Below are 20,269 nucleotides of genomic sequence, written 5' to 3' on the forward strand. Positions count from 1 at the left end.
CATGACCAAGTAGGATTTATCCCAGGAATGCACAATATCCGCAAATGAATAAACATGATACATCACATAAACAAATTGAGAGGTAAAAATCACATAGTCAGCCGAAACCGGTTTGGCTCAGTGGATAGAGCGTCGGCCTGCAGACTCAAGGGTCCCGGGTTCGATTCCGGTCAGGGGCATGTACCTTGGTTGCGGGCACATTCCCAGTAGGGGGTGTGCAGGAGGCAGCTGATCGATGTTTCTAACTCTCTATCTCTCTCCCTTCCTCTCTGTAAAAAAATCAATAAAATATATTTTAAAAAACAAAACAAAACAAAAAATCACATAGTCATATCAATTGATGCAGAAAAAGCATTTGACAAAATCCAACACCTTTTCTTGATAAAAACTCTCAGCAAGGTGTGAACAGAAGGATCATACCTCAACAGAATAAAAGCCTTATATAACAAACCCACAGCCAACATCGTATTCAAGGAGCAAAAACGAAAACCATTTCCCCTAAGAACAGGAACAAGACAGGGATGCCCACTCTCACCACTCCTGTTTGACATAGTACTGGAAGTACTAGCCATTGCGATCAGGCAAGAAGAAGAAATAAAAGGCATCCAAATTGGAAAAGAAGAAGTAAAACTCTCCTTATTCGCAGATGACATGATACTATACATAGGAAACACTAAAGACTTCATCAAAAAATTATTAGACTTAATAATTGAATACAGCAATATAGCAGGATACAAAATTAACACCAACAAATCTGTGGCATTTCTATACACCAATAATGAATTTACAGAAAGAGAGACTAAAGAAGCAATACCATTTACTATCGTACCAAAAAAATTAAGATACCTAGGAATAAACTTAACTAAGGAGGGAAAAGACCTATATGCGGAAAACTACAGGACACTGAAAAAAGAGATAGAGGAAGACATAAACAGATGGAAGAACATACCATTTTCATGGATTGGTAGAATCAGCATCAATAAAATGTGCATACTACTCAAAGCAATCTATAGATTCAATGCACTCCCCATTAAAATATCAACAGCATATTTCACAAACCTAGAATGAACTTTCCAAAAATTCATCTGGAATAAAAAAAGACCCGAAATAGCTGCAGCAATCCTGAGAAAGAAGAATAAAGTAGGTGGGATCTCAATACCAGATATCAAGCTGTATTACAAAGCCACTGTTCTCAAAACAGCCTGGTACTGGCAAAAGAACAGACATATAGATCAATGGAATAGAATAGAGAACCCAGAAATCGACCCAAGCCACTATGCTCAATTAATGTTCGACAAAGGAGGCATGAACATACAATGGAGTCAAGACAGTCTCTTCAATAAATGGTGTTGGGAAAATTGAACTGATACATGCAAAAAAATGAAACTAGACCACCAACTTACACCATACACAAAAATAAACTCAAAATGGATACAGGACTGAAACATAAGACGGGAATCCATAAAAATACTGGCGGAATCCACAGGCAGAGAAATCTCAGACATATGCCGCATCAATTTCTTCACTGATACTGCTCCTAGGGCAATGGAAGCTAAAGAGAAAATAAACAAATGTGACTACATTAAAATAAAAAGCTTTTGTACAGCAAAAGAAACAATCAACAAAACAATAAGAAAGCTCACTGCATGGGTGAACATATTTGCCAATGACATCACTGATAAGGGTTTAATCTCCAACATTTACAGGGAACTCATACAACTTAACAAAAGGAAGATAAACAACAAATCAAAAAATGGGCAATGGACCTAAATAGATACTTTTCAAAAGAAGACAGAAGAAAGGCCAAAAGGCATATGAAAACATGCTCAAGTCACTAATCATCTGAGAGATGCAAATCAAAACAACAATGAGGTACCATCTCACACCTTTCAGAATGGCTCACATCAACAAACCAACAAATGACAACAAATGGCGTGGATGCGGAGAAAAGGGGACCCTCGTGCACTGCTGGTGGGAATGCAGACTGGTGCAGCCACTGTGGAGAACATTATGGAGTTTCCTCAAAAAACCAAAAATGGAACTCCCATTTGACCCAGTGATCCCACTTCTAGGAATATATCCCAAGAAGCTAGAAACACCAATCAGAAAGGATATATGCATCCCTATGTTCATAGCATCACAATTTACCATAGCTAAGATTTGGAAACAGCCTAAGTGCCCAACAGCAGATGAGTGGATTAAAAAACTGTGGTACATCCACACAATGGAATACTATGCTGCGGTAAAAAAGAAGGAGTTCTTGCTATTTGCAACAGCATGGATGGAACTGGAGAGCATTATGCTAAGTGAAATAAGCCAGTCACAGAAAGATAAATATCACATGATCTCACTCATTTATGCAATATAATTAACAACATAAACTGATGAACAAAAACAGATTCAGAGACAGAGAAACATTGATCAGACCATCAAACCTCAGAGGAAAAGTAGGGGAGGGTGGGGGGAAGGGGGAGAGATCAACCAAAGGACTTGTATGCATGCATATAAGCCTAACCAATGGACACAGACAACAGAGGGTGAGGGCATGAGTGAGGGGAATGGGGGAGAGGGTAATGGGAGAATAAGGACACATATGTAACACCTTAATCAATAAAGAAATTTTAAAAAAGAGAAGAAAGAAAAGTGAAATTCTGTAATGACACTGTAACATTCAAAATTTAACCAGATGTATCTTAGTTCCAGTCTGACTGTAGAGTCCCAGACCTGCCATCAAGTTTCTAACTGAATGTCTTGCCTGCATCTTAAATTAATTGCATTCTTCTTTTATTTTAGGAAACAAAATTTCTGGTGCAAAATCTTAGGTCACAAATCATTCAAGTTTAAACTTTAAGTTAAAAGTTTTGCTTTAAGTTGATTTAAGGAGACATTTTGGTAAGTTTATCATATGCTAAACAAATTTAAGAATTCATTTGAAAGGATATTTTGCCCAGAGTTTATTCACGAAGTGTTAATAGGCTTAAGAAAGTAAAATCTGAAGATTTAAGCTGAGACTTTTAAAAAAATTACAAGTTTGTCAATTTATTTTACCTCTTATGATTTTGAGACTGTTGTCTGTAAAATAATATTTCTTTGCTAATTTAAGTATAGAAACTTTTAACACTGGTGTATTTATCCAAAAGAAAGCTCATCATCATCAATAATATTTCCTTTAGAGGAGAATTTAATATTTTGATATTTTATCAATAATCATAATGCAACATATATTTAAGTAAGTAACAGTATGAGTTACCTTCTATGTTAATTAAAAAAAGAACTAAAACATTTACTCCACCCCCCACCCCCTCAATAATAAGTCCTAAAGTTCACTCTATCACCTCAATCAAGGCAGGCTAATTCAAGTTAAAAAAAATGTAGTCTATTAATTCCTTAAAAATAAATTTGCATATGAGCCTAACCAGTGATCACAGACAACACGGGGGCGGGGGCATGCGTGGGAGGGGTTTGGGATGGGAATGGGGGGTTGAGGACAAATATATGATACCTTAATCAATAAAGTAATTTAAATAAATAAATAAATAAATAAATTCTTTTTACCACGAAACAAAATACTAAACTCTGCCCTTAAGACATACTACCCTACTTCAAATGCTAATCTTATTTGTCACTCCTTGAAAGTGAAACAGAGTTAGACTTTAAAAGAAAAGAAAACCCTGGAGCCACTTGGGAAGCTTTAGGGGTCAGTCTGTTTGCCTGCTTCTGGTCAGAACATACCCAGAGTTACAAGGCCTAAATAAGGGCCACTTTTATTTTCATTTGACATTTTTCAATCAAAACACATAACTAGAATTTGAAATATCCTACCTAATAAAACAGTAATATGCAAATTGACCGCACCTTTGCTACGCCTAAGCCCCACCCACCAGCCAAACCACTCCCACCATCCAATCAGAGCGTATATGCAAATAAGCCCAACCAAGATGGCGGGTAATTTGCATATATAGGCGCCCAGAGCTGACCCCTGCCAATCGGAGGCGGGGAGCTGGGTGTCCGCTCCGGCTCCAGGCCAAAAGCCGGCGGCAGCGGCTTTTGGCCTGGTGCATGAGTGGACCCCCTGTCATCGATTGCAGGGAGCTGGGGGTTTCTTTGGCCTGGTGCACGAGCGGACCCCCTGCGATTGATCACCTGGGCAGGGAGCTGGGGGTCTGCTTTCGGCCTGGGCAGGAGCGGACCCCTGCCATCGATTGCAGGGAGCTGGGGGTCTGCTCCTTCCCAAGAGGCTTTCGGTCTGGGCAGGCCTGGGCAGGGGCTGAGCCGGTGATCAGAGGGAGCTGGAGGTCCCCTTCCCAGGCCTAAAGCTTCGGCCAGAGGCTTTAGGCCTGGGCAGGGCCCAGCCCTCCATTAGTGTGAACTATAGAGGAAACACCTTTTCTGACTGCACATTGACTAAGCTTCCTGTATGCCACTGGTAATATTCTTAGTAACTTGGGTAATAAGAATCCAAAAAGGTGATCTAGGGTTTTTCCACCACACTTCTGGAGAAAAAAACGAAGGTCCGCTGCTGGAGGGCTAAGAAATGTCATATCCTGCCCTAGCCGGTTTTTCTCAGTGGATAGAGCCTCAGCCTGCAGACAGCAGGGTCTGGGTTTGATTCTGATCAAAGGCATGTACCTAGGTGGCAGGCTCCTCCCTGGCCGGGGCCCAGATCAGGGCTCATGCAAGAGGCAACCAATCAAAGTGTTTCTCTCTGTCTTTCCCTTTCTCTTCCACATTCTCTAAAAGTCAATGGAAACATACCCTCAGGTGAGGATAAAAAATAAATAAAGAAATCCATATCCTATGAAAGACACGTCTTGAAAATGCCTAAAGAAAGTTGTCATTTTTTCTTGGTGAAGGGACTGGAGTCGTGTTGATGAAAACACCTTGGTGACTGTGGTGACTGGCAGTGGCTGCAGGAGTGGGGTGATGGGGCTGGTGCCTTCCCCTGATCAGCCCGGTTGCCTCCCACAAAGGGAGGCCAGACTTCGGCTTAGGTACGCTCCCTGTGGGGCTCGGGCCTAAGCCGTCAGTAGGACATCCCCTGAGGGCTCCCAGTATGTGAGAGGGGGCAGGTTGGGCTGAGGGACCCCCGACCCCAAGTGCACGAATTTCATGCACCGGGCCCCTAATAATATATAAAGAACCATATGTGAGATTGATGTTCTATTTCACTTAGCATCTTCCTATTTGTCTTATTGGTGAAAAGGAAATAATAGACTTTTCCTTGTCACTGAAATTTGAATTCTGTATGCAATAATAAAGAAGCATAAGAAAAAAAATAATAATGCCAAAGCAAATTGAAAATTGGTGAACAGTTAGATGGGGATTTTCTTGTATGTTGAAAATACTGGCCACAAACTTTCTATGTTCCTAAATGTTCATTTTGTACTAAATTTTGAAATGTATTCATCAATTGTAAGGGAAGTTAATAGCTCCCCAAAAGTATAAAACATAGAGAATAAACTATTGATTTAATGAGCTAAATGTTATTTGTTTGGATGAGTGCTTCTTTTTTGATCTCTCCCTCTCTTTCTCTCTCTCTCTCTCTCTCTCTCTCTCTCTCTCAAAGATTTCAGAACTTTCCATCTCTTGACCCTAGGGACACACACTGCCCAGTGGGCTTCCTGGAGCAGAATCTGACACCGTGCAGCAATACTTACGTACAAAGATTGTGCTGTGGCCTGGAAAATAGCACTCAATGTGTCTGGAGGTGATCAAAATCCCAGATTGGAGGAACTCAGGCTAAAGTCACAAAAGGGTTAAAAAGATAAATGCTTCTTACTGAAATATGCCCACATATGCACCCTATATGTTCAACTTAGACTGAAATTTAAAAGGGCATAACAGTTTCTTATACTGCTTTCTTTCCCAGTCTAAAATATCTTTAAGCAAGAAAAGGGCAGAATGACCATTATTCCAATTCTATATTCCAATTAATAATCTGATTATTATTATTGGAAAGAAAAGTACATTACCCAAAATGAAACATTTTGGTTAGTATAAGCAAGACTGCTCTAGGAACTGATCTGAAAATGGTTGGGTTTTCATTGTGAGGATTTGGGGCGTGGGGGATGGGCAAGTGGAGGGTAGTTAGAAAACCTCCCAGTAAGTGAATCTACACCCTTCTAAAACCAGACAAACACAAGGGGGCAGTTAGAGCTCAAGCTCTGATTTCAAAACTGGCTAAGTGAAGGAGAGCTAACCTATTTTAGTTTACCCTTGGGATATTTATCAGTTCCCTTGGCAGGCAAAGAAACGTGAGGCTGACAAGTGGGTTTAGTTTGCACTTGGTCTAATTGCTGTGAGGACAGCTGGAACCTCTCTGATGTCAGCTACTATAGCTCTGGCTTCGGAAGAGCTTGGGGCTACATTCCCTAAAATGTACACGTTAGTTCTAGTCTCCCGATTCAGATCAAACTGTGTTACACACGCATTCTAAATGTCCTTTTTTACTTTTACTCTGTGAACTTTGTTTGCAAAGGAGAGACATATTAAAAACTCACCAACCTAAGGACTATGTTTATTTTAATTTATGAGGAGACAGTAGTGGGGGAGGGGGGAGGGGAGGACGGGGCGGGGGGAGCTCAACTAACTCTAGCATTGGCTTTTAGTTTCAGCTGTCCTTTTGCAAATATGCTTCAGATCCCCACCCCCAAACCACCCTCCACCCTCCACCCCCCCAAAGTGCAAGCCATCCTGGGTTTCTATTCAAATTCAAGCGGCATTGCTATAACTTTTCTCACGGGTTTGCAAGTTTCCGTGAGAAATAACCATCCCTGCGCGGGATTCCATTTCATTTGGGGGATGGGAGCGAGCGTGGGTAATCCTGGATGGCAGGTGCCTGAAGAAGTGAATCTAGCCCAAAGGGGAGCCGCCAGAGTTGAGCTCAGCTGCCCTATCGGAGAGCGAGGAGGGCTGGGCAGGCAGCTCCAGGTCCTTCACTTGCAAGACAACTTGTTGGATCTTCTCTCTCCTCCCCTCCCGGCGCTTTGCCCGCCTCCGTCCCCAGGAACTGATTGGCAGAAATCACTATCCAACCCTAAACCCTGGGCCTCCTCCGGGACCTAGGATTGGCCTACAAGAAGGACTGGAATGAGGGGGTGCAAGGGGAGGGATTTCCCTTAAAGCTCAAGCTGGGTCCTGGGACCGGGGGAGGAGGAGTGGAGAGACTTAGTTCCCGCGACTGAGCCGCGAGAGGCTCGGAGGCCTTACCCTCCCCGGCTGCAGTTCCAGGCCGGAGCGCGCCCGCAGTCCTCTCAGCCCTCTCGCCCAGCCTCGCTGCCAGCCGGACGCGCAGCAGCGCGCGGAGTTGCCGGCACTTTCCGAAGGGTCTACAGCTCCCGCCCGGAGACCGCGCTCCCGGACTTCACCTGTCCGAGCACTCACACCTGGACCATGCACTCACCCAGGACCCCCAGGTTAGCCTCCCGCGCTCGCCGGGTAGCCAACGCCGCCGGTTTTCAGCCACTGCCTCGGCCTCCGCCTCGGACCCTGCGGCTGCTGCTGCTGCTTCTCCTGCCCCCGGTAAGCTGCGTCCCAGCACAGCCCGATGCCCCCGGCCGGGCGTTGCTGCTCTCGGATCTCCCGGGGGTTTCAGGGGTCCCCGCCGAGGAGGCTATAGTAATGGCGAACCGTGGGCTCCGGGTGCCTTTTGGCCGTAAGGTCTGGCTGGATCCGCTGCAGGACCTGGTGCTGCAGGTGCAGCCGGGGGACCATTGTGCGGTGACCGTACTAGACAACGACGCTCTGGCCCAGCGGCCCGGCCGCCTGAACCCCAAGCGCTTCCCCTGCGACTTCGGCCCTAGGGAGGTGAGCTACTCTCACCTGGGCGCGCGCAGCCCCTCGCGAGATCGCATTCCGCTGCAGCTGCGCTATGACGCTCAGGGAGGGACTGCAGTGCTTCCCTTGGTGCTGGAGGTGGTTGTGGTCTTTACTCAGCTGGAAGTTGTGACTCGAAACTTGCCTCTGGTCGTGGAGGAGCTGCTGGGGACTAGCAATGCTCTGGACGGGCAGAGCTTGGAGTTCACCTACCAGCCCGAGACAGAGGAGTGTCGTGTGGGCATCCTGTCCGGCGTGGGCACGCTGCCTCGCTATGGGGAACTCCTACACTACCCGCAGGTTCCAGGACTAGCCAGCGAGGGGGACACCCAGGAGCCTGTCCTGATGGACTGCAAAGCCTTCCAGGAGCTAGGAGTGTGCTACCGCCACACAGCCTCCAGCCACTCCCCAAACAGAGACTGGGTGCCCATGGTGGTGGAGCTGCACAGGCGAGGCGCCCCTGTGGGCAGCCCTGCTTTGAAACGCGAGCACTTCCAGGTGCTGGTGAGAATTCGAGGAGGGGTTGAGAACACTGCTCCCAAGCCCAGTTTTGTGGCCATGATGATGATGGAGGTGGACCAGTTTGTACTGACGGCCCTGACCCCAGACATGTTGGCAGCTGAGGATGCTGAATCTACCCCTGACTTGTTGATCTTCAACCTCACCTCCCCATTCCAGCCTGGCCAGGGCTACCTGGTAAGCACTGATGATCGCAACCTGCCGCTCTCCTCCTTTACTCAGAGAGATCTGCGCCTCCTGAAGATCGCCTACCAGCCACCCTCTGAAGACTCTGACCAGGAGCGGCCCTTTGAATTTGAGCTGGAGGTAGTAGACCCGGAAGGAGCAGCCTCAGATCCCTTTGCCTTCATGGTGGTGGTGAAGCCCATGAATACACTGGCTCCGGTGGTTACCCGCAACACTGGTCTCATTCTCTACGAGGGCCAGTCTCGGCCCCTCACCGGCCCTACAGGCAGTGGACCACAAAACTTGGTCATCAGCGATGAAGATGACCTAGAGGCAGTGCAGCTAGAGGTGGTGGCTGGGCTCCAACATGGTCACCTCGTCCTTCTGGCTGGCTCCAGTGGCAACTCTGTCACTAAGGCCTTTACAGTAGCTCAGCTGACAGCCGGTCAGGTGGTCTACCATCATGATGACAAAGATGGCTCATTGAGTGACAACCTGGTGCTTCGAATGGTAGATGGAGGACACAGGCACCAGGTGCAATTCTTATTCCCTATCACCTTAGTACCCGTGGATGACCAGCCACCAGTCCTCAGTGCCAACACAGGACTGACACTGGCAGAAGGTGAAACCATGCCCATACAACCCTTTGCTCTCAGTGCAACTGACATGGACTCAGATGACTCTCTGCTGCTTTTTGTGCTGGAGTCTCCCCCAACTATAGGCCATCTGATTATCCGCCAACCTCATCCTCCACAAGAGGTGGAGCAGCTGATTGGGAGTCCTTGGAAGAAACAAGGAACATTTTATGAGAAAATAGTGACCAAGTGGCAGCAGCAGGACATAATGAAAGGGAGGCTGTTCTATATGCACGCTGGGCCCCATAATCCTGGACCAGTGGTGGATCAGTTCACATTTCGAGTTCAGGATAACCATGACCCCCCTAATCAATCTGGGCTACAGAAGTTTGTGATCCGCATTCATCCTGTGGATCGCGTCCCTCCAGAGTTGGGCAGTGGCTGTCCTCTTCGTATGGTGGTGCAAGAATCCAAGCTCACACCGCTGAGGAAGAAGTGGCTGCAATACACTGACCTGGACACAGATGACCGAGAACTACATTACACGGTGACTCGGCCTCCAATGGACACAGATAAAAACCACTCACCAGCCCCATTAGGAACCTTGGTCCTGACTGACAACCCTTCTATTGTGGTGACCCATTTTACCCAAGCCCAGATCAATCACCATAAAATTGCTTACAGACCTCCAGATCAAGAACTGGGAGTGGCTGCCCGAGTGGCCCAGTTCCAGTTCCAGGTGGAGGACCGAGCTGGGAATGTAGCTTCAGGCATCTTCACCCTTTACTTGCAGCCAGAGGACAACCAGCCACCTGAGATCCTCAACACTGGCTTTACTACTAAGGAGAAAGGACACCACATCCTGAGTGAGTCTGAGTTGCATGTGAGTGATACAGACACTGATGTAGCCCACATCTCTTTTACTCTAACACAGGCGCCCAAACATGGTCACATAAGGGTGTCTGGACAGATACTACCTGTAGGTGGGGTTTTCCATCTGGAGGACATAAAACAGGGTCAGATTTCCTATGACCATAGTGGGGATGACTCCCTTACTGATAACTTCTCCTTGGAGGTCAGTGACAGACACCATGTGGTGCCCATCACTCTCAGAGTGAATGTCCAGCCAGTGGATGATGAGGTGCCCATGCTGAGCCTTCCTGCTGGCACTCTCGGGTCCTATCTAGATGTTTTAGAGAATGGGGCTACTGAAATCACTGCCAGTGTTATCAAGGGGACCGATGAAGACACTGATGATTTGGTGTTGACTTTCCTCTTGGAAGATCCGCCCTTATATGGAGAAATCCTGGTCAATGGAGTTCCAGCAGAGCAGTTTACCCAAAGGGACATCCTAGAGGGTTCTGTTGTCTATGCCCATACCAGTGGTGAGATAGGCCTATTGCCCAAAGAGGACTCTTTTAACCTGAGTCTGTCAGCTATGTCTCAAAAATGGAGAATAAGTGGCAATACTATCCAAAGAGTTACTGTGTGGGTGACCATCCTTCCTATTGACAGCCAGGCCCCAGAAATTACTATAGGTGAACAGTTTATAGTAATGGAAGGTGATAAAAGTGTCATAACCTCAATGCATATAAGTGCTGAAGATATTGATTCCCTAAATGATGACATCTTGTGCACTATAGTTATTCAGCCTACCTCAGGTTATGTCGAAAATATTTCTCCAGCACCAGGCTCTGAAAAATCAAGAGCAGGGACTGCCATAAGTGCCTTCACGCTGAAAGATCTCAGGCATAATCATATTAACTATGTCCAGAGCATACACAAAGGCGTGGAACCGGTGGAAGATAGATTTATATTCCGTTGTTCTGATGGCATTAACTTTTCAGAGAGACATTTTTTCTCCATTGTAATCATTCCCACCAATGATGAACAGCCAGAAATATTTATGAGGGAATTTATGGTGATGGAAGGTATGAGTCTGGTGATTGATACGCCCATCCTCAATGCTGCTGATGCTGACATTCCCCTGGATGATTTAACTTTCACTCTTACCCAATTTCCTACTCATGGTCGCATCGTGAACCAGCTGATAAACAGCACAGTTTTGGTCAAAAGCTTTACCTTAGACCAGATCATAGAGAGTTCCAGCATTATTTATGAGCATGATGACTCTGAGACCCAGGAAGATAGTTTTGTGATTAAACTAACAGATGGTAAGCACTCTGTGGAAAAGATGGTTCTCATTATGGTTATCCCTGTTGATGATGAGACCCCCAGAATGGCCATTAATAATGGATTAGAAATAGAAATTGGAGAAACCAAAATTATGAACAATAAAATATTAATGGCAACTGATTTAGATTCTGAAGACAAATCGTTGGTTTTCATAATTCGTTATGGGCCAGAACATGGATTATTACAGAGACAAAAACCTATGCATGCCTTTGAAAATATCACACTGGGCATGAATTTTACCCAGGACGAAGTGGACAGGAACTTAATTCAATATGTCCATTCTGGGCAAGAGAGCATTCGGGACCTAATTAAATTTGATGTGACTGATGGAACAAATACCCTCATAGATTGCTACTTTTATGTATCTATTGGGAGCATTGACATTATCTTCCCTGATGTGATAAGTAAGGGAGTATCCTTGAAAGAAGGTGGTAAAGTCATCCTCACAACAGACCTCTTAAGCACTAGTGATTTGAACAGTCCTGATGAAAACTTAGTGTTTACCATCACCAAGGCTCCCCTGAGAGGTCTCTTAGAATGCACAGATCAACCTGGAGTGTCCATCACATCTTTCACTCAGCTTCAACTGGCTGGAAACAAAATCTACTACATACACACAGCTGATGATGAGGTGAAGATGGACAGTTTTGAGTTTCAAGTCACTGATGGACGTAACCCTGTCTTCCGGACATTCCGTATCTCCATTAGTGATGTGGACAACAAAAAGCCAGTTGTCACCATCCATAATCTGATTGTCAGTGAAGGTGAAAACAAGCTGATTACTCCCTTTGAACTCACTGTTGAAGATAGAGATACTCCTGATAAACTCTTAAAATTCACTGTCACCCAGATGCCTGTTCATGGTCAACTCCTACTTAACAATACCAGGCCTGCCATGGTTTTTACCAAGCAAGACTTAAATGAAAACTTAGTCAGCTATAGGCATGATGGCACTGAGACAAGTGAAGACAGCTTCTCCTTCACGATAACTGATGGCTCCCATACAGAGTTCTATGTTTTTCCTGATACAGCATTTGAAACAAGAAGACCACAAGTGATGACGATCCAGGTCTTAGCTGTGGACAATAGTGTCCCCCAAATTGCAGTGAACAAAGGAGCTTCTACACTTCGCACTCTGGCCACTGGCCACTTGGGATTCATGATCACAAACAAAATATTAAAAGTTGAGGACAGAGACAGCCTGTGTTTTTCTCTTAGGTTTATTGTTACAGAGGTCCCTCGACACGGATATCTCCTCAACTTGGGCAAAGGCAACCACAGTGTCACTCAGTTTACACAAGGTATGGTTCCTTTTTCTTTCTTTATAACCAGTGGGCATTTTAAGTCTTTTTTCCTAAGGATATGGCTGTCAGTGTAAATGTCATTAAATAGAGGCTCAAATTATATTCCAAGAGAAGGAAGGAAAGGGACATAAAGGGGAAGGGAGAATTCAGGGACCTTCTTTCCTGGGAGAACAGCTCCTTTCTTGCCATGTGTTCCACTGCACTGACCTTCATTAGAGAGAGTATTGATGTATTTTTTTTTTTTATAGCAGCAAGGTTTGCTGCCAAAACAGGAGCCAGACTCTGGTGAATTAAAATCAAAGCAAGCTTTTCAGCTCTGCACCATTTGCCACACAACTGTCTCCTGAGCAGTCTGATTTGTATGCTGCAAATAGTTTATGAAGCTTTTTAACATCATAGAGAGACATGCTTTCTTTTTTTTTAATTTTTATTTTATAATAAATCTTTATTCAGATTATTACAGGTGTTCCTCTTTATTTCCCCCCATAGCTCCCCTCCACCTGATTCCCCACCCCACCCCATGCCCTTACTCCCCGCCACTGTCTTCATCCATAGGTGTAAGATTTTTGTCTAATCTCTTCCCACACCCCTCAGACTCCCTTCCCCCTGAGAATTGTCAGTTCACTCCCTTTCTATGTCCCTGATTCTATTATATTCACCAGTCCATTCTGTTCTTCAGATTTTTTATTCACTTGATTTTTAGATTCACTTGTTGTAGGTATGTATTTGATGTCTTTTTGTTGTTCATAATTTTTATCTTTACCTTTTTCTTCTTCCTCTTCTTAAAGAATACCCTTCAGCATTTCATGTAATCCTGGTTTGGTGGTGATGAACTCCTTTAGCTTTTTCTTATCTGTGAAGCTCTCTATCTGACCTTCAATTCTGAATGATAGCTTTTCTGGGTAGAGTAATCTTGGTTGTAGGTTCTTGCTGTTCATCACTTTGAATATTTCTTGCCACTCCCTTCTGGCCTGCATAGTTTCTGTTGAGAAATCAGCTGACAGTCGTATGGGTACTCCCTTGTAGGTAACGAACTGTTTTTCTCTTGCTGCTTTCAAGATTCTCTCTTTGTCTTTTGCCCTTGGGATTTTAATTATGATGTGTCTTGGTGTGGTCCTCTTTGGATTCCTCTTGTTTGGGGTTCTGTGTGCTTCCTGAACTTGTAAGTCTATTTCTTTAACCAGGTAGGGAAAGTTTTCTGTCATTATTTCTTCCAATAGGCCTTCAATATCCTGCTATCTCTCTTCTTCTGGCATCCCAAAAATCCAGATGTTGGTAAGCTTAAAGCTGTCCCAGAGGCTCCTTACACTATCCTCACACTTTTTGGATTATTCTTTCTTTCCGCCTCTCTGGTTGGGTGTTTTTTGCTTCCTCATATTCCAGATCTTTGGTTTGACTCTTGGGGTGCGTTGATCTACAGTTGAGTTTCTGTATATTCCTTATTTCAGACAGTGTATGCTTAATTTCTGACTGGTCCTTTTCCATTTTTTTGGCATTCTCATTAAGGTCCTTGAAGGTCTCTTCAAGTTTCTCAGCGGTTTTTAGAAGATTCTTGAGTAACCTTATAAATGTGGTTCTGAATTCTATGTCGTCCAGTAGTTTACTTTCCTCCATCTCTCCCATTCGTGATATGCTTCTGTGTCTCCACATTTTGGCTGCCTCCTTGTGTTGATGGAGTGGCTTTGTGTGGTAGCTGACCTATAGGGGCCAATAGCTCAGCTTCCCCAATCACCCGAGGTGGACGCTCTTGGTACACCCCTTTGTGGGCTGAGTGCAAAGTCTTGGTGTAGTTAAGCCTTGATTGCTGTTGGTACACTGGGAAGAATTGACTTCCAGGCCAATTGACTGTGAGGACCAGCTGTGTCTATAATAGAAGAACTGCTGCACTGGAGAAAAGCTTATGGTGCAGGCCTTGTTTCAGTGGGGCTTTGGTGATCACTGAGTCCACCTCCCGAATGTGTCACTTATGGATGTGAGGAGTTGAAATCTGGTGTCTCACACTGACCACTAGGTGCACTGTCTTCTGGATCTCCAATGGGGTGCAGTTCAGCTACTATCTGAGGCCACCCTGCAGGAGCTACAGCAAGAACCACAGTCCTCTCTGCCCTGCTTGCAGCTTGGAGGCTTTGGAGCTGTCTGAACCGGGTTGCAACTTTGCTAGGTTAAACTGCAATAGAGAAGGCCATTCATATGCAAAAGCCGCTGCTTGGAGCTTGGGTGGGCTTGTAGGTTGTGCGGGGTGGAGTCTCAGGGCGTCACTAGGCTAGGGTGTGGCAAACAGCGACAGCTGGCATTGTGCCATCTCTGCCTCTCCAACTGCATCCCCGTGTCTTGCCCCCCAGCACAGCAAACAATTATTCTTGCGTGCAGCTCTGCCAGCAAGCCACCCTCACTTTCTGACTCGATGGCAGACAGTCCAGCTTCTCCCCAGAAACTGGATTTCAGAGAGATCGGGATCTTGTCTCTCTTCGGGTTGAAGAAAGCAACGCCCGCCGTCAGCCGGGATCCGCCGCCAGCCCGGATCGCGCGCCTCCATTACCTCAGTTTTTCAGCGCTGTGCCCTGAATGCTCTTTTCTCTTTCCTTCTAGTTGTAGAACTTCCACTCAGCCAGCTTTCCCGTGGTTCTGGGTGATAGACGTTTTGTCTTTTAGTTGTAGTTTTGAAATTGTTGTGCACGGCAGCAGTTTAGATGTTTACCTACGCCGCCATCTTGGATCTCTCTAAGACGTGCTTTCTAAATTGTGTATTCAGATTATTATTATTATCAAATATCATTCAAATAGAGCCTCTAAATTAATATTACTTTGATTAATTTTTAGAGCATTGTTATAATACTGTTATAGTTGGTAGAAACTTTGTAACTAAAAATATGTATTTATACTTTGTAGATTTTATAATTTTAATATTTAAAGACAAATACCTGTCCAAAGACATAAGAAGTAAACATCTATCTAGATTTATAAAAATACTAGAGGCCCAGTGCATGACATTCGTGCACTCAGGGGGGTGGCCTCAGCCCGGCCTGCACCCTTTAGCAGTCTGGGAGCTCTTGTGTGATGTCCGGATGATTGATTAGATCTGCTCCTCCTGTGGGAGTGCACTGACCACCAGGGGGCAGCTCCTGCTTTGAGCATCTGCCCGCTGGTTGTCAATGCGCATCATAGCTACCGGTAGTTCCACCATTTGGTCTATTGCATATTACCCTTTTATTAGATAGGATGTACAAGGCATGTTACTATGGTACACACAAAGTAAGAGAGTATAAGAAGACATGATGTATCAGAAGACAGTATTTCTGTCACCAAAATATGCATCCACTTCCTTATTAAGAACTTGAAGATCCTATCTAATAAAAGGGTAATATGCAAGTTGACCATCACTACAACATGCAATATTGCCGCCCCCATGTGGTCAAAGATGGCCACCCCCATGTGGACACAAGATGGCTGCCACAAGATGACCAGCAGGGGAGGGCAGTGGAGAGGGACCCGGCCAGCTGGGGAGGGCAGTTGGGGGTGACCAGGCTGGCAGGGGAGGGCAGTGAGGGGCAATTGGGCCAGCAGGGAGCATTTCGGCATCGATCAAGCTGTCAGGGGAGTGGTTAGGGGGTGATCAGGCTGACAGGCAGAACCGGTTAGGGGCAATGAGGCAGGCAGGCGAGCAGTTGGGAGCCAGCAGTCCTGGATTGTGAGAGGGATGTCCGACTGCCCATTTAGGCCTGATCTGACTGGTGGGATTGGGCCTAAATGTGCAGTCGGACATCCCTCAAGGGGTCCCAGATTGGAGAGGCTGGGCTGAGGGACACACACCTCCCCCCCCCCAACCCATGCACGAATTTCGTGCACTGGGCCTCTAGTATGTTAATAAAAGTAATAGTATAAGGAGAAAATTATTATTGTTATTTTAAAATATATTTTTATTGAATTTTTAGAGAGGAAGGGAGAGAGACAGAGAGTTTGAAACATCCATGAGGGAGAAACACCAATCGGCTGCTTCCTGCATGTCCCCTACAAGGATCAAACCCACAACTTGGGTATGTTGCCCTGACCCAGAATTGAACCAGGAACCTCTTGTTTCATGGATTGACACTCAATGATTGAGCCACACTGACCAGGCAAAAATTATTTTTTTTATTTCAAAACTTTTCTGTGCCCTGTTTCAAACTCAATAACCAACACTGGTTGCATCTACATTAATTTGCATTCTTGAGGCTAAAGTATTTTTCTAACCTAATTTTTTTTTGTGTGCAGACATAATCTCAGACAGGAAGGGCAGGTGACCTAAGCAAAGTTACTCAGGGAGTTAAGGGAGAAGCCAATTCACTATGCTGGCTTGGGAGTTAGGGCTCTGCTCTCTAGAACCTGTGATTTTCACTACAAAGGGCTTTGGGTTGCTTTCATAAAAATCTCACCATGTCAGAATGCAAACTTGATCTATCCTATGTGGGCTCTCTGGGTAGAGATGGAGTTTACCCTAGGACATCCCAGTGGGGATATTCTTTTCATGCAATAGTGTTATGTATTAGTATAGATAACCACCAATCTATACTAATAAAAGAATAATATGCTAATTAGACCGGGAGACCTTCCAGATGTCCTCCCAGACAAAGCTGGGGGCTTGGCCAGCCTGCAAATCACCTCCAAACAGCCCTCATCCCCTCACCCAGGTTGGCTATGCCCTCCAGTGGGGACCCTCACCTCGATGAGGGTGTGGCCAGCCTGCAAATGGCCATCAGCCCCTCATTCAGGCTGGCCACGCCCCCTAGTGGGGACCGCCAACCTGATGGGGGCATGTCCCACCTGTAAACCACCCCACGCCCCTCAGCCAGGCCAGCCCCACTCCACAAGGGGACCCTCACCTTGATCTGGGACCCCCTTCAGGGCAGACCAGCTGGCCCCCTCCCATGCACCAGGCCTCTATCTATACTAATAAAGGGGTAATATGCTAATTAGACTGGGATACCTTCCAGGAGACCTTCCCTGATGTCCTTCTGGACAAAACCTTGGTGGAGGGGCCAAGGCAGAGGCAGTTAGGGGCGATCAGGCCAGCAGGGGGGCGCAGTTGGGGGTGAGCAGGCTGGCGGGGGCAGCAGTTGGGATGAGCAGGCTGGCAGGGGGGGGGCAGTTGGGGATGAGAAGGCTGGTGGGGGGGCAGTTGGAGGCCAGCAGGCTGGCAGCCAGAGTGGGTAGGGGCAATCAGGCAGGCAGGCAGGCAAGCGGTTAGGAGCCAGTGGTCCTGGATTGCGAGAGGGATGTGGGATGGGGCTTAAACTGGCAGTCAGGACAACCCCACGGGCTTTCAGATTGGAGAGGGTTCAGGCCAGGCTGAGGGTCACCCCCTGTGCGTGAATTTTGTGCACTGGGCCACTAGTGCTTTAGTAAACATGGATGTCACAAAGTGCAGTGCTAAAGTGAACTGTTTCTTCGATTTAGATGCTGTTAAATAGTCCGACACTTCAACCTTCTGATTCTTGGCTGAAAGCCTGAATATGTCCTCAAGCCCACAGGGAAAGAAAAACCTCAGAGTGCCAAGTGTCATGCCAGATCAGCAGAAAACTTTTATGTGAAGGCTCTCTGAGGATAGAGATGCCATGCTATCTTAGATTGGTTTATTTTTATGTGAGTGAAGAGGATGAAAGGAATATGGGTGTGGGCAAAAGTAGTTTTAAGTATCCACTTTCACTGGTTGTTGGTTAAATTACCAGCCATCATTACCTAAGAGATAAATCATAAGTAAGGATACAAAATAAAAACAACAATAGTTAGACAAATAATATAAATAATAATGTTTAATAAATAAATCCTATCTAATAATAGACAAATATGCAAATTGACCATACCTCCGACACACCACAAAGCCACGCCCACAAGCCACGCCCACCATCCAATCAGAGCGAGCTTGCAAATTAACCCAAACCAAGATGGCTACAGCCACAGAGAGCAAGGTTTCCTAGGTAACAGAGGAAGCCAAGCTTTCCTGCCTGCCCTGGCCAGGCTTAAGCCTCCACTCAAGCTACAAAGTTTCAATTATAGAAGGTAAACAAATTCAAACAAATGGCGGCAGACTGGAGCTTGAGAGAGCAGGCCAGGGTTGCCGCCAGCAACAGGGGAAGCAAAGCTTTCCGCACACCCTGGCCGGGCCCACCCGCTTAAGGCAACAAAGTTTCAATTATAACCCCAACACAAATGGCTGCTGGCCTCGGAGGGAGCCCCAGGCTTGGCTCTGCTCCAGGCTACAAAGTTTCAATTGTAGAAGGAAAATAAATTCCAGATACCAGGGCCTCTGCTTGGGTTGCCATGGGGCGTGGCCGGCCTGCAAACCACCACAGGCCCCTTGCTCAGGCCGCCCCACACCCCAAGGGAACCCCCACCTGATCCCAGACGCCCTTCAGGGCAAACCAGCTGGCCCCCACCCCTGTACGAGGCCTCTAGCCTATCTAATAAAAGAGTAATCTGCAAATTGATCATCACTGCAACACACAATATAGCTGCCACCATGTGGTCAAAGATCCTGCCCCCATGTGGACACAAGATGGCTACCATAAGATGGCCAGCGGGAGAGGGCAGTTGGGAGGCACCCGGCCTGCAAGGTAGGGAAGTTGGAGGTGATCAACCCTGCAGGAGAGGACAGTTAGCGGTGACCAGGTCGGCAGAGGAGGGAAGTTGGGGCAAACAGGCTGGCAGCAGAGTGGTTAAGGGGTAATCAGGCTGGCAGGCAGAAGCAGTTAGGGGCAATCAGGAAGGCAGGCAGGCAAGTAGTTGGAAGCCAGCAGTCCTGGATTGTGAGAGGGATGTCCGACTGCCCGTTTAGAAGTGGGATCGGTCCTAAACGGGCAGTCGGACATCCCTTTAGGGGTCCCATATTGGCGAGGGTAAAGGCTGGGATGAGGGACAACCCCCCTCTGTGCACAAATTTCGTGCACCGGGCCTCTAGTCCTATATAATAAAGAGATAATATGCAAATTGACCATCACTACAACACACAAGATGGCTGACCCCATGTGGTCAAAGATGGCTGCCCCCATGTGGACACAAGATGGCCACCACAAGATAGCCAGCAGGAGAGGGCAGTTGGGAGGGACCAGGCCTGCAAGGGAGTGCAGTTGGGGGCAACCAGGCCAGCAGGGGAGGGTAGTTGGGAGGCCTGCAAATGAGGGCAGTTGGGGGCAATCAGGCCTGCAGGAGAGGGCAGTTGAGGGGAACCAGGCCAGCAGGGGAGGGCAGTTGGGGATGACCAGGCCTGCAGGGGAGGGCATTTCGGGGGGCAGGAACAGGCCTGCAGGGGAGGGCAGTTGGGCGCGATCAGGCCTGCAAGGGAGGACAGTTAGGGGTGACTAGGCTGGCAGGGGAGACAGTTAGGGGTGACCAGGCCAGCAGGGGAGGGCAGTAAGGGGCAACCAGGCCAGCAGGGGAAGGCAGTTAGGGGTGACCAGGCCGGCAGGGGAGGGCATGTGGGGGCGATCGGGCTGGCAGGGCAGCAGTTAGGTGTCGATCAAGCTGGCAGGGGAGTGGTTAGGGGATGATCAGGCGGGCAGGCAGAAGCGGTTAGGGGCAATCAGGCAGGCAGGCAGGTGAGCGGTTGGGAGCCAGCAGTCCTGGATTGTGAGAGGGATGTCCCAGATTGGAGAGGGTGCAGGCTGGGTTGAGGGACATACCGTCCCCCCCCCCATGCACGAATTTTGTGCACCGGGCCTC

The 20,269-nt window shown here is 46.8% G+C and overlaps 1 protein-coding gene across 1 annotated transcript in view; it reads left to right on the forward strand.

Annotated features, from left to right (window-relative positions):
• Window positions 1-7,383: 7,383 nt before the first annotated feature.
• FREM2 (FRAS1 related extracellular matrix 2) overlaps window positions 7,384-20,269 on the forward strand; it is a 363,685-nt gene continuing 350,799 nt past the window's right edge. Inside the window, exon 1 of the mRNA XM_008160427.3 lies at window positions 7,384-12,571. Coding sequence (XP_008158649.2) covers window positions 7,393-12,571 — 5,179 coding nt within the window. The 5' untranslated portion in view covers window positions 7,384-7,392. The remainder of the gene's footprint in view (window positions 12,572-20,269) is intronic.

The sequence above is a fragment of the Eptesicus fuscus genome, chromosome 8 (assembly GCF_027574615.1).
Source record: "Eptesicus fuscus isolate TK198812 chromosome 8, DD_ASM_mEF_20220401, whole genome shotgun sequence".
NCBI classification, from domain to species: Eukaryota; Metazoa; Chordata; class Mammalia; order Chiroptera; family Vespertilionidae; genus Eptesicus; species Eptesicus fuscus.